Source organism: Haliaeetus albicilla, chromosome 1 (assembly GCF_947461875.1).
Source record: "Haliaeetus albicilla chromosome 1, bHalAlb1.1, whole genome shotgun sequence".
NCBI classification, from domain to species: Eukaryota; Metazoa; Chordata; class Aves; order Accipitriformes; family Accipitridae; genus Haliaeetus; species Haliaeetus albicilla.
Window position 1 is genome coordinate 42,439,981 of NC_091483.1, and position 15,402 is coordinate 42,455,382.

The following is a 15,402-nucleotide window of genomic DNA, read 5'->3' on the forward strand; positions in this document are numbered from 1 at the left end:
AATCTAAGTAGTAAAACATTTCATTAACATGGAAGTTTCTAGGAAGGCATAAAGAGTCATTTCAAACCAAGGAGGGAGAAAAGTCTGCCCTGGAGGCTGCTGTTTAGATAAGTGTCTTTTATTTATCCTCCCTCAGTAAAGGGAAGACCTTCATGATTTAACAGAAATGTGCCACAAGGGGAATGTATTGTGTTTTGCTGCTCTGCTAGAGGGGAGAATTGTAAACATTCTTTTTGCTTGTCCAGACAGGAATCCCTGAAGACTATTACTTACCCTGAAGAGAATTATTTAAGTAGCTTTTGTATTTCTTGTCTGTTTTTCAAAGGGGTGTGGCAGTGATCTTCTTACCAACCCTTTGACTGAGTGAATTTAGTGCGTATGAGAGGTGCCAGATTGTAAGCCCTGGAGACAAAAATAAGCTATTTAACCGCAGAAAGAGAAAAGCATGAGCAATGTGAGATTTTTAGTATAGCTTGGGATGCAGTGGAATTGGTGAACTGTGAATGAAAAATTCTTGGTCCTTCTTCCAAGTCTCCAATAACTTAAAGCTAGTTCAGCAAAGAACTGCTGTCTAGCAAGTGGGAAAGAAAAAGAGAAGCTCAAAAAAACTAACAGTCCAAATATGTTAGCATCTTTAACCTTAAACTATAAGTTTTCTAAAAGCCCTGCCTAAGGGCACCACAGTCTGATTTCAGTGGCAATGGCTAAAGCAATTTTAAAACAAAGTTCTAAGTACCTCCATTCAACAATAATCAACAAAAGTAATTAAAAAGTGGGTGAGACTAGTGTACAGCCTAGGATTAAAACTTTCATAAACTTCATTAAGGAGTGCATGTGGCTGAAGAGTAGTAAGGTAAAGTCTAAAACATTTGAGACGTAAAGAAAGTTGTCAAAAGGAGGAAAAAAAAATTATAACTACACCCCAGCTGTAAAACAAAACCAGTTAGAAAGTTGGAGGAATGTTTCTGCCTACAATATATATAACATAATCACATGGCTTGTTGGACAGTGAGAATGAGTTTAGACACAGAGGAAAACACTTCAAATAGAAGGAAGGAAAGCAGAATCACTACAGACTCTACTGGTCAACAGTTAGAAAAGACAGTTACATGCTTTTTTATTTTTGTCCAATAAACACTGCTGGTAATATGTTTTTCATAATCTCTCAGTGTGTCTGCTTAAAAGGAAGGCAACCTAAAAGAAAACTGATTTTCACTAAATATTAGGTTTATTTCATTAGACCGAACTTTTTATGTTACCACAAGTTCATGGGGGTTTTTTTTTGGTTTTGGTTTGTTTGGTTTTTTTTTTTCCATTACAGGCTTTTTAGTTTACAGATACTTACTGATAACATTTGCTAACCATACAACTTTCTAAACTATTCAGGAAACTGACTGCAGGTAAAGAAAACCAAAATACTTAAAATTCCAAAAATTCCAACAGTCAATCTAATAGTTCTTCTGAACTTCATCCATTCACCTTTTGTTTTTCCTGCTTAAGGCATGAACCTGCTACCCTGTATTAGCCCTTCTCCAAGGTCTGCTCTGTATTTTACCCACCCTAAATTACTCTTGTATGGCCCAGAATGAATTTGCCCATAGCTGTAGTCACAAAACAGCTGCCTGAGTTTCAGGCTCAGTCTTAAAAACCTTACAATGCTGCTACTCAGCAAATGTAAGAAAAAAATATGGATCTCTTAAAAGTGTGCATGATGAAAATGGGAGAATTCAAGGGAATGATTTTATTCTCTACCCACCTTGCCATCCTTGTCTGCTTTACTGGCAGCAGCATTTCCACCAGCTGCTAAAGCACTCTCTGGAGATGCAGGAGCTCCAGGGTGAGTGTTTACAGTTCTTCCACTAACATCTCCCTCCAAAGATGAAGCAGCAATGTTGGGAGAATTCAAAGAAGCTGCTGCACATGCCAGTGGGATGGTTGAGCGGTTCACATTCACAGCCGTGACATAAGCAGCAGTATTTGGAAGCTGGGGCTGGAGCTGCTGGGAGGCAACAGAGTGGTGGGGAATGATCACAGCTGCAGGAATAAGGCATGTTGGACTCTGTGCTTGTATGGGTGTGACTGCTGCCGTAGGTCTTTCTTGACTGTGTGCAGCAACTAGAACAAAAGCATAAAATGTAGGAGATTTCATGTTTTCACAAGACACACAAAGTGAGGTAGGTACAGTCACTGTGTTATAGCGGATGAGGCATAAGAAGCTTCCTTCCTACTTTTGTAACTTCCATTTATATTACTGTAAGGACATCTTACACAGCATCAAATTTATCTCACAAGAATAAAGAAGTAGCATATGCTACCATACTTGCACCAGTATGCAACAGAAGAATAACAGCACTGCAACTATTGTGGAGAAATTCAAGCTGCTAAGCAAAATGTTTCACATACAGACAGAGATGCAAAGTGAAGATTACATTTTAGTTCGTAAGAGCTAGCTAAATACTGCCTGGGACTTGTTTGTTCCTTTTAATATGCTGTGTAGTTGTCAGGGCACATAAAACAAAGTTGGAAGAAACACTCCTTGTAGAAACTGCTAAAAATATAATTGGAATGTTCTCCCTAAACTATTCACAAAATCCACAACAGATTTAGTGGGTCTTTCAAACAATAAGTACAGTGGCAATTACTGCTATGAGTGGTTTCTCTGAAAATGTAAGCTATTGTCTCTTGGGATGTTTAAATATGGAAGGGGATTTACTCATACCCCTGTGAAATAAAAGGAACATCTACACTGGAAGCTGGAGAATAGCACCAGGCTGAATACACTAACCTGGGCTCCAGCCTAGCTGCGAAGCACAGAGCTCTGCATAAACTAATTTATCCTTTCCAAGAAGCAAAATTGCTATGATAGTTATATGGTCAACCATACATGCTTTTGGATCATTTCAACAGCTTGGGTATCTCTGTACCACTGGGTGGTATGAAGTGCAGACATCTTAACTGAATAATGAGGCAAAATGCAGCATTCCAGTGCTGCCAGCCTTTTTCCTTCAAATACTCTGAAACTTAGTATCTAAGGAGGGGTCATCCCTCTAGCTTGGTGCATGTAGGTCTCAAACGTATCAATTCACTCTGATTTTTCAGATACTAATTAGAGTTTGGGGCTTGTTATAAGTGATATCCTGGAATCAAGCCTCCAGCACTTGCTCTCTCTATCCTGCTCTCTACAAATTCCCCTGGTAATTTGGTTAGATTGCATCAACAGTGTATTAGAGAAGACCAACAAAGTTCACAAATTTGACATAACAATCCAACAGTATTATAACCAATTACAATCTCTATGATAAGAAACACAAATTCTTTCTTAAAAAAAAGCACCACTAAATGCTATGTCTATTTTTTGATACATAACCTCTTCCCCTGTAGCAGACCCTTCCTATGCCTGAGTACCATGAACATTTCAAAAAGGAAGATGGGGAGAGTGCAGCAAGGTTTTTTGTAACAAACAATTATTAACGCTGCCTTCTGTTCACGAGACAAAGTCAGTTTTCTTACAAGTAGCTGCTGTTCTTCAAGATATGACTATACTTACACGCAATCAGTGGAGTACAAACATGGAATAGCTTTCTGGTTTTGTTTTCTTATCCCTGATGGAATCCATAGGAAAAATGCTTCAAGTCACCCTATTTTCACATAGTTCATCCTTTAATGAAATAGGCAGAATATACATTTTCTTTCCATCAAAGAATGCATACCCTCTCAGTGAGGGTGATGTCAAGCAATGTCTCACTAAGATCATTTGAATAAGGGTCCTCAAAGTCCTGAGCTAAACTGAAACTGAAGAACAGCCCTGCAAAACGCAGCATCAATCTGTGAAGCCTCATCAAGAGAGTAAGACTCAGCAAAGGTGCTAGGGAAAGCTCAGGATGATCACATTTCAGATGCTGACTACAAAGTTCTTGGTACCATCTGAACATAAGCCATTATTGCTTTAGTTCTCAGGCCCTTAGATGGGACAGATCTGTACTTGTGACCAAACTGCACACCTTTACACCACAATCCAATGCTAAGTTCTCTGTGAAGAGAGTGCAGCCTCTTTGATTTTTCCATTTTGGACCTGAAAAGTTGGTGGGAAGTATGCTGTCATGTCTTCCAGCTGAATGAAACTGTAAGAGCTTATTCATCTTGACAGTGGTGCAGAGATGCGGAGACAGAGAGGCCTCTGGAGCCCAGAGCCTTCTCCTTTGTGCTGATACTTGCAAACTTCTAGGCAGCTCGAAAGAATGATTTAGAGTAGAAACCACCTATGTCTGAGAGGCAGGAAAGTACAGATGCTTTGCTTAGTTTCTCTTACCAGCTGCCAATAGCACCTGGTTATTTTTATTTAAAGGTAGAGAATAAAGTTGTTACAGAGGACTATCACATCTGTTCCAGCGTAAAATCAGACTGCAGGAATATGGGGCCAATTAAGAAAATAAAATATCTAAAGACATATGTACATATCCTACCTCCAAAAGCAAACCTGGTGCTGACATATGAACATGCACAGGGTGTTTTAGGAGATACATGACTCTGAAGAGGGAGTGCGCTAATTTATGGATCTTGAGATCATAAGAAACAGTCATCCTTAAGGGGATAACAGAGCATACCATTTGCAACTTTTGCTTTCTCTTCTACTCTGCCAGTAAGAATTTCGTGATTTAAAAAAGCCTTTGTCATGACTCTCTCAGCCAAGAGATCTTAGGCCCCAAATTCAAGGCTGAAAGAGGGAACACTGGGATAGTCTGAAATGGAGGTTTGTTTTATTTTTCTTTTTTTTTCTTTTCTTTTGATGCTCTAGGAGCAACTGCAACAGATTAGGTTCCAGTTGTGTGGTATTTTCCTAGCCTGGCAAATCCACAGAGGAGTGCATGGATTTGGTAAACAAAAACTCCTGAAAACACCACTATCAATCTTTTTGGATCTGGGTTTAAATAACAAGGAGGCATGTTTCACTATGATGTGGCCTGCCCCAGACAGTAAAGGAAGAGTTATATTTGTCAGAAATATAGAATTTTAAGACATAGATTGTATGGATCTTGAAGCCTTAGTGTTTCAGAGTCAAAGCTGAAAGAAGTTGCAGTCAAGGTTAGAGAACAAACTGGAATGCCTAAGGACCAACCCTGAGACAGAGACCTGAAAAAGAAGAAGGAATGAATGCTAAAGGTCTTCAAAGATATTAGGAGATAATTTAAAAGTGAATGCTAAATCAGAGCAATCTGCAGCTGTTATGCAGTTAACATGAAAAAATAAGCTATGACTCAGACGTTCTTATCACTTTTATTACTATAAGAATTGCATATGAGTGGGGAAGCTCAAAGAATGTCCCCATCCCAGATACTGCTGGAATTAAAAAAATTCCACCTAAAGTACTTGCATATAAATTCCTAACAGTAGGAGTATGTACATACACACAGTTGCTTAGAAGAAAATAATAAAAGATTCAACTATTCAGAGAGATATATTGTCATTCCAGAAAGCATTCAACTCTAAAAAACGACATAGAAAAATACCTTAAAAAAACCCCAACACATATTTACACATACCTTGACTCCAGCCACTTGCCCAGACAGACCCTACAGTTTGTCTACCACACATAAAAAGCTTTATTTTAATTTTATTTTATTTTTTACCTGTTCTAACTGCATTGCGAGCCTGGTTGACTGTCATTTGTCCTGTCACGTGCATAAGGACCTTGGTTTGCGGACTAGTTTGGATATGTGCTGCAGAAACCACAGCTGTGGGTACTGTGCTGGAGTTCACTGCCACACCATTCCCCTGGAGCTTCTGAGATGTTCCACTAGCAGTGGAAGGGCTGACCATAGTTACCACTCGTCCAGTTTGGCCAGCGGTAGACATGGGAACTTTTGTTTGTGATGCACTTGTCACTGTCCTGCCAAAATTAAAAGCAAAACACTAAAACACAACTGAAAAAAGAGCTAGTTACTAAAACCTGCAGGTCTTCTATTATCCAATTTTAGCATTAAATATAAGAATAGAATCATTTTGGACTTGAAACTAGATAAACTATTTAGACACTTGTATAAAAATATACCTTGTAACTGGAGCCACATAATTTCCAGGAAAAACACCAATCTTGCTTGTATGCATGGAAGTTCCCTTGAACCAGCCATCTTGACAGCGTTCAAACACTAAGAACATTTCTCCCTTCCGCAGTTCCAGTTCATCTTCTTTTCGAGGAGTGTAAGGGTATATAGCAATATACCTAAAAGACAGGAAAGTAGATGTAATTGATAAACCTAAAACAATTGAAAACATCACTTGTGTTTTCTGGCAGAGAGAGTTCAGTCAGAGATGAGAAGGCATGGCAGAAAGGGTTATGCATTGGTCGATCCAACATACTGTTACAATATTAAAACAAGTTATGGCAATATTAAGGGAAACAATGACCTTTAAGAATATCCTCCTAACTGCACTTTAATGTAATGTACAATACTTCTAATAATACTGTCCATTTTCTTAATTTAGTGAACTTAATTAAATAGGTGTTTATCAACTACAGATCCCAGCATATCCCATCTTTCTCTCCCTACACCTGCTTCTAGTATCACTTACACTTTGTAACGTGCCAACTTTTTTTTTTTTTTTTTTTTTTTGGAAGGATGGGGAGCATGGAGAAGTTCTGTTAGTTGAGAGTGAAAGATCAGTATCAGAACTACTTTTTAAATTGCAAAAGTGGAATCTCCCTGTGCAACTGCAGTGCCAAAAAAATGTATGTTACTAGAACTTGAAGGCTATGGGTAAGGTAGGTAGCAGTTATTCACTTGTAAAGTTTATTTCCCCTTTTTCCTTCTAAGCAACATTAATGTATAATACAGTGCATCTGAAAGATAGTGAGAGTTCAGAAACATTTTGCATTTTTCTTTTTAAAAACACAGTCTTAGGAAAAAAAAAAAGTATAAATAAAACTGAAGCTCCTGCAGTTGCATGCTGGAATATTCCTAGGGAAGTCTTCAAATAAGATTGCACAGTTTCTTATTATCACATTAAAAAGCAATAGTATTTAACCACCACAGTTTGAATGTAAGAAAACTGTTTTAACAGTTTATATAAAAATGTTTATATAATTATGGACCCAGACCTATGGGAAATAGCATTCTAATAAATCACTTTTTCTCAAAAAGAATATAATTTTCACAAGAGGTAGCCAATTAGGGTAGATGGGTAGAATATCTCCTTTTTTGAAAAAGGATCCACAATTACTTGCAATGCTAGTCTCTCCCACTCCCCTTGTAACCCCAAGGGTTAAAAAAGCAGCTTTACAAAACATTCTTTCGCCAAAATTGTCTCTTGTGCATAGTAAGGATAGCATTATCTGTATGCTTCTCCTTTTTGCTTTCTATTTTTGTTCCTTGCTGTCCACCCAGGAAACTCTGCATTACCTGCAAAAATGCTTTAAAAGCAATATAGGTACCTGGTAAAGCAAGTCCAAAATATGCTTTAAAGGCAACATATGACACACTGGCAACAAAAGGCTTCACTGGCATGTGATTTAGGGGTGATCTACAAAGCCACATACTCTATGGGAAAGCAACTGATGTGCTTTAATTGGTGTTCATTAACTTCCCTTTTAGTTAAATCATTCCAAATTTCATTAGTATCCTCGTATAGAGCAACCCTTTGAAGATGGAGGATGGAAATAAACGAGATGGGAACTTGATTAACTGCACTAAGAACAATAATCCATAAGAAGCAGTGTTAAAATGCTTGACACCAAAAAACCAGCCCAAATCCAGATGCACCTGCTATACAAGAAGGGTGCTCTTTTGGAGTGGGAGGAAACCTGGTGGGAAGATAAAAATAAAGGCACAGAACAAAAGCAGTCCTTGCATTATTCAGATATGTCCTGTTAGATGGTTCAGCCACTCCTGATTTTTATTTTTTCTTTTATCGTTCTTATTCTCCAAGCTGCACACAAAGAAGTTTCCAAGAACAAAGATGTCGTCAGCAGCACGTTAATATACAAAATATTTTCACCCAGAAGGATGACACACGTTTGCTTCCATTACAGGTACGAAGACATAATGCTAACTAGCAGCTTTCTGCCTTAATTCCAAATTGTTATCCACTAATTAAGTGAACTGTAGAATCTTCAGTCAAATTTCAACTGCAACTTACACAAGCAGTCTGACAATGACATGCTAATATAACAGTCTAAATGAAATACAGCACTTTCTGTGTTTTGGCATTGGTTATTCCATATGAGAATAGCCTTTTCATACCTTATGTAACAGAAAACATTGAATAAATTCAGTCCAGTATTTGCCACTTGCGAGTTACACAGTCTGCATCACTAACTCAAGGATTCATTCATTTTCTGCATGATAAATACTTCATATTTTTGATGTGAGTCCTTTCTATACACAGCAACAGCTGATTATATTTATCTCAGACATAAATAACCCTCAGTATGAAGGCTATTTGGGGATGTCACCTTTATGTATGTTTTGTTGCTTTTGTTCTTAGTTGTATGCTTGACTTTCTGGGAATTCTAGCAGAACATAGCCAACTGGCATGATATAAGTATATGTGAAATTATTGATCTTGTTCCATATTTCTGACTGGTGAAGTTTCAATTTTACTTACACACTTGGACGAGTTTGTGGTCGCAAATGTGCCATTTGGTCAGTTGATCCTGATGTAGGCCTTTGTATTACACCTGCAGACTGAGGTCCAGAAGAGGCCGATGCAATGATTGCAGCAGACAAGAGAGGTGGTGGCGGAAGTGGCGGATTCATATTCTGATTTTATGAGGAAAAAAAAAAAAATAGCAACAGATGATCAATAGTGTTTGATTAATTGAATCAGCTGCCAAAAAAATACGATATTCTAAGGAAATGGGAAAAAAACAGCTGAGTTCAGTATTCCTTTACCTACTGCTACGATATAACTGGAGAGTTAGGTTTGTCTGTATTTGTCTTTTTCCAGTTTAAAATCTTGAAGTCTTGGCAGCTAATTAAGCAAATGACAAGCAATTTTTCAGCACAGGAAAAATGGAAAGCATTGTTTGTAATTATAACATCTTTAGGATAGGACTTCACAAAAATTCAGAAGCCTTCCAGGAGGTAGATTTTGCATCCTACTGCTGACTGTACTTCAAAACATGATTGTTTTTGTAACCTGAAGCTGAGATATAATATACAACTCAGCAGCAGTGCACCCAAACCTACCCCTTCTGGAGGAAATTTTCTTTTGATGTATGGGTTACAAAAATGAGCACAATATGAGACCATAGTCACTGAGCTATTGTTACCACTTATGCTTTTAGTTTAAAGAGTTAGGTTTTGAAATTCAGTATTATCTGATTGGTAATCTTTAACAAACACCCCAGTAAAAAGGCACGGTTCCTTTACAGGGAGATCATAATGGGGGTCCTGCCTACAGGCTTCTATGCCTTTTGAGAATCAATGGAGCAATTGTTACCTTCTGCGCTGTAAAACCTCAGACAATTCTTTAGGACCTTGTGTACTGACACTCCTGGGAAAAGTCTCTCACAAAAGGAAAACTTTTCCCTCCCCGCTTCCAAAAGTAATTAATAAAAAACCTCCAACATTTGAAAATGTAAAAATTAATTTTAAACTTGATCTTCAACTTAACACAATCCTTTAATACTGAAACAAAACTCTAAACCATCCCATTTCAGGTTTAAAACCCACATAACAAAAACATTAATTAACAAAATGTCCTGAAGTACTGCCTGGCTGTTCCAGTACATCAGCATATGAAGGCACAGCATTACATTATCAGTTTGGAAAATATATAATTGAAAGTCATTTTAATTCCCCTCAAACAGCCTACTTCTAAAGGTTGGGTTTTTTGTTTTTCTAAACAAAAACCTATAAGGAAAATAAGTTTTACTTCTACACTGTGTGATTACTACCTTGCTGCATTTGGTGAAAGTATTAATAAAAAGACAGCTCTCTGAACTAGTCTTAAAGTCAAGACACAGTGAAGAACTGCATGATTAACAGCTTTCAAATCTGGAGAAAACTGATGAACTCTTATAATTTTTCAGTCAAAATTCTCATGCTTAGTTATGATATAAATTGCATGGTATATTGTGAAAATTCCTGGTTTATTTAAAGCTTTTTTCCTGATCGTACATTAAGAATTTCTTAAGACCAAATAGGTGTCCTGTATCCAACACAAAGCAGAGATGACCTGCTGGAGAAACATCATTGTGTGCTTTGATACTAATAGTTGAGTTATTTACAAGAATGGCAATTGCATTTGCTTCACATTCTAGATCGCCATCCATCCAACAATCTTTTAAAATAAGTTGATAATTCATACTGAAATACCAACATTTCTCCTTCAGTTGCTTTACAGCAGAAGTTATCTCCCCCTTCCAGTCAGCTTCAACAAATGTCTTAGCTGAATCCAAGCTGAATGTGAGCATCTAACTTTTAGGCAGCCTGACTACAGAATATAAATTCAAATCTTTTTTTAGGTATCTAGATTCCTTTATACATGGTAGAACCTGTAAATCCACATGAGGAGACGATTAGCTGGAAATCTTTAAAATTAAACCTATTCATACACAACATCAAGATTGTCACGATTGCACGCTTCTTGCATCTCTAAAGATACAAATGCTGGGCATTGTATTTTTTTCTTTTGAATGTACAATATACATTTAATTTTTAGCTGCAATAAAGGCACCTTCCCAGCTCTGTTTTATTCTTCTTTATTCAGGTTCTGCTCCCCTCCCCGTGTCTATTACTATGGTAATGAAATCTGCAGTAGAGCCACAGCCCAATTAAACTCCTGAAGACTTGGCAAGTACTTAGAAATCTAAATAGACTACCTGATAGTCTTTAGAGGACTAATGCTCCTCAGCTTGCACTGCTGCAACTTGATAAAATAGATCCAAATGCTCTAGCCAAGTTTTCAAGAAGTCTTCTGGCATGTAACCATTTTTCTAGCCCTTGAGAAACATACCTACCTCCAGAGCACAAGCTAGTTTTGATGGTTCCCATATTCAACATTCTGTGAAAGAATATATGCAAACCTCATGTGATATAATAAAATATGCTTATCAAATTAATTAAGAGTATTTTTATTTTAGGTAGTTCAGGGGGAAAAATTGAAAGTTTCTGCAACTACTTTTCAGACAAGTGTACTTTCAAGCATAAAAAACAGCAAATAAGTGATAATTTTTTTTTTTAATTGGAAGATGAAACATTACATAATTTTATACTTAATTTATGTAAAAACTTCAAATAGTACCCATACTCATGCCCTAGAAACACATATGTATTACTAAGTTTAAATATCGTTAGGCTGCATTCCTGTATCAGTCAACAGAAGATCAATAATCAGTTCATCCAAAGAATAACAAAAGGCACAGCAGTGAAAAAAAACCCATTCGTTAACTGTCTTCACTCCCACAAGGTCTAGGACAAAATATATGACTTGCAAAACCTCCTGAAGGCTAACAAATTAAGGGTCATATTTAACAAAATTCCTGAACTATAAATATATGTTATCAAAACCAGGCCTCTCATACAAAATCTCATTTCTTTCATCTGCTTCCTCTTCCCAATAAAAGTTGAATTTTTGTTGGTTAAAACTCAGACAGTTCTCATTTAAACCTCCTCCTGACTTACTTATGCTATTGAATCAGCTGCAACTACATGAAAAAGAGCTAAATATCATCAGTATACTATAACCCTCACAGCTTGTGCCTCATTAATAATAATTCAGACTACCTTATATACTTTAACACAGGGGAACAATTTTTTTGTGTGTGTGGGCAAGAGAACAGGACCAGAAAAAACAGGGATTTTTAAATTTTTGAAACCTTCAGCTCGTAAGTGAACGTAAACCACCCAAATATAGACCACCTATCTCTGCTAGTTAAGTGCACATACCAAGATACCATTTCAAAGTCAACATATTCAATCTGCAGAAGTAGCAATATGGATATCTAGGTCAATTGCAGTCCAAAATACTTTTAACTTCTCAAGAGACTGTAAAGACAGAATGAAAGGAAGGTAAGTTAGCTGTTGTTGCTACATTCCCTTTTTCTTCTGCTGCTTTTGAATGTAACTCTAACTTTGCTGTGGTGTATTTTGTCTCTGTTTTTCCCATATCATGGTTCAAATCACATACTTCCCTTAAGAGTTTTTTCAGCAAAATCTATGGCAACTAGATCTCCTCCATTAGATAACTACCTTATAAATTACACCCAAGAATTTCCTCCCAAGTAAATGAGCCTTACATAATTGTACGTGCATACTTTCACCCAACAACTACTGAACCTAACATCTGCTATTTATATTTTATAAAGAACTTCAAATATACTAAGCACCTACAAAGTTCAAAAATGCCAGTGGCCAAGAAGAGCAGACCGATTAATGCCCCTATTAAGGGCAAAGTTGTGGTTTGAAGTCCCAGAGAACAGTGCAAGTGATAATATCACAGTCAAAATCCTCAGCTGTGAGAAGTTTGTCTCAGTTCATAGCTTCTTCAATTTCAAAGAATCGAACCTCAAAACACAAAACAAGAATTAATGCTGCCAGCTAAAGAACTAGGCTAAAGAACTGCTGCTATAAAATAAAACTTTTAAATAAATTATCACAGCTTTTCTGAATGCAAATTAAAATTTGCTTAAGTGATACAAGCAGCAGATAGCATATACGGTTACTCGACAAAAGCACTCTCATTCCTAAGTCTTATTTGTGTCAATTTTGGCTGCAAATTTGGAAATTACTTTCTTCATACAACATTTGATGCCAAATAGCATCTACAAAAGATTATTATGGACAAAATAAAATTAATGCAATTGGCATTTTTTGAACCACCATAATATATCCCAAAATAACAATGTAACAAACTAAAATGTGATCCTATACATGTACACAGATAAAAGACTCACAGGCTCCTTTGGGCTAGGAATTAATTTCAACTGTCTTAGAGAAACTTGCTATCCAACAAGACAGCTCAAAATATCTCCTCTTAACAATAAAAAAGCCATCTTTCTTACAGAAGATAAGACACTAGCTTTTCTTTGCTTCTAGATTCAGGACAGATAAACGTAGCAAAGATGCATAAATTCAGGATTACTGTAAATGACTATGTCCTCTTCTTCACTGATGGGGAATCATGCTCATCTTCTCTGATATCTTCCTTCTCCCTTAATCTGAGTTTGGCATGAAGTAAAACAAGTTGTATAAATGGCTTGCTCTCAAAGAATGATCAATTACTTTAAATAGTATTATAAACACCAAAATGACTGACAAGAAGAAGATCCAATTAAACCATCTTCATGCTAAAGAGAAACTCTCCCTGTTCAACCCAACTCCCTTGTCATTTGCTTAGTATTCAGAAATGAAGAAAAAGCTAAAGGGAGAAGCTTAGAGAAATGCAGGACTTTATACTTACAAAAGCAAAAAATACAAAAGCAAAAGACTCAAGCCAGTCACTTCTGATGTATTAAATAATATGATCACAATTGTTCCATAGCTTAAAATTAATGCTCAGAATGTCAGGGAGGGTATTTCCAGAAGGGAAACATCTAGAGAAACAAGAACACCACTTTGTCTCTTGACCTGTCAGAACCGTTTTGCACATTTCTAAAATTAAGACAAGAGTTTATGAAGCAAGAGGAAGAGTGGACGTAAAAGACACACTTCACAGTCTGTGACTATAAGCTGCATCATCATCTAATATCATCTATAATAAAAGACCACAGGAACGACCTGACTGTAGCCTGAGCTGCCAGCTTGTATTTTAGTCATACTGAAAACAAGTCAAGAAGAAACAGAACATTATGTACAGAAGGTTATTGACTTTTAAAGAGGGTGGCAGAGAATAATTCAGATTCTCAATGGGAATTATATGCCTAATTGGAAACATAACCAGGAACATGGTTATCACAAAAAGAAAGTAGCACTCCAGGATACAGGATGATCATGTGGCAGGAGTTTCACTCCATGCTGCACTTAGCACTGTAATTTAATTCCTGTGGGTACCAATGGTGAGATTGCTTTTGAACAAGCTTATGCAGCTAAAGCACCCGAGGTGGTTTAATGACTGCACCAGCACCAAAATAAAGTATTTTTCCATGTTGGCATCAAAGAAAGAACTACTGATGCTTAATAACTTACAGAAGTGTTTGTTACTGAGAGGAAAAAAAAAAAAGGAACTTCTGACAGACCTTTTGAAATTATGCTTTGAATCCTGCCTACCCCATCCTCTCCAAAATATATCTCAGCCACAAATCAAATCAATCACTCAATGTTTGCAGCATGTATGTTAGCTAGACTTGTATTCTGACCAACAGCACAAATGATACCAAAAGTGGTTTTGCTTGCTCAGTTCTCACAGGTATTTTCTGAAGGACAGGATGAAAGAAGTATAAAAGATGACATGGATTAGTATATAAGCAGCTAATTGTTTCTAGTATTAGATGTATACCTCATATGCAAAAAAAGGACCTGGGGATCCTTCCTGGTGGACGCCAAGTTGAACATGAGCCAACAATGTGCCCTACTGGCAAAGAAGGGTAATGGTATCCTGGGCTCCGTTAGGAGGAGTCTTGCTAGCACATCAAGCGACATGATAACTCCCTTCTCTTCAGCACTGATGAGGCCAAACCTGGAGTACTGTGTCCAGTTCTGGCTCCCCAGTGCAAGAGAGACATGGGCATACTGAAGAGTCCAGCAAAGGGTCACTAAGATAATTAAGGGACTGGAGCATCACTCCTATGAGGAAAGGCTTAGAGTGCTGGGACTGTTCAGCCTAGAGAAGGTTCAGGGGGATCTCATCAGTGTATATAAGTACCTGAAGGGAAGGTACAAAGATGACGGAGCCATGCTCTTTTCAGTGGTGTCCAGTGAAACACAAACTGAAACACAGGACATCCAGTCTGAATAACAGGAAACAGTTTTTCACCGTGAGGGTGACTCAACACTGGCACAGGTTGCCCGGAGAGGTTGTAGAGTCTCCATCCTTGGACATATTAAAAAGCTGTCTGGACACCGTCCTGGGCAACTGGCTCTAGGTGGGCCTGCTCGAGCAGGCGAGGTAGACTAGATGACCTCCAAAGGTCCCTTCCAACCTCAACCGCTCTGTGACATTAAAATATGAATCTAAATATAAGGAGATTATTAATTGGTTCCAGATGAGCATACATTTAACAGTAGGACTGCACAGATGACGCACAGATTGAATGAGTTGTTAACAACAAAAGGACACAGCATTGCTACAGCACAACCTGCATTACTTAGTAAGACAAGGCAAAAGCACACCATGTGTATAATTGTCAATAATAAGGTCATCTGTCTGAAGAACAAAGAATGTGAAATACATTTACTTAGATGAGAGCAACTACTACATCACTAATGACGATGAAAATTTGTGGGATCATGGTGGATATTTAGC

The 15,402-nt window shown here is 37.4% G+C and overlaps 1 protein-coding gene across 2 annotated transcripts in view; it reads right to left on the reverse strand.

Annotated features, from left to right (window-relative positions):
- The window catches only part of SH3RF1 (SH3 domain containing ring finger 1), a 90,406-nt gene that overhangs the window by 10,015 nt on the left and 64,989 nt on the right, over positions 1-15,402 (reverse strand). For both annotated transcript variants that reach the window (XM_069786788.1, XM_069786798.1), the window contains exons 7-10: positions 8,602-8,756; positions 6,050-6,220; positions 5,628-5,887; positions 1,757-2,115 (exon numbers count right to left, since the gene is read on the reverse strand). In XM_069786788.1, the coding sequence (XP_069642889.1) occupies positions 1,757-2,115; positions 5,628-5,887; positions 6,050-6,220; positions 8,602-8,756 (945 nt within the window). The remainder of the gene's footprint in view (positions 1-1,756; positions 2,116-5,627; positions 5,888-6,049; positions 6,221-8,601; positions 8,757-15,402) is intronic.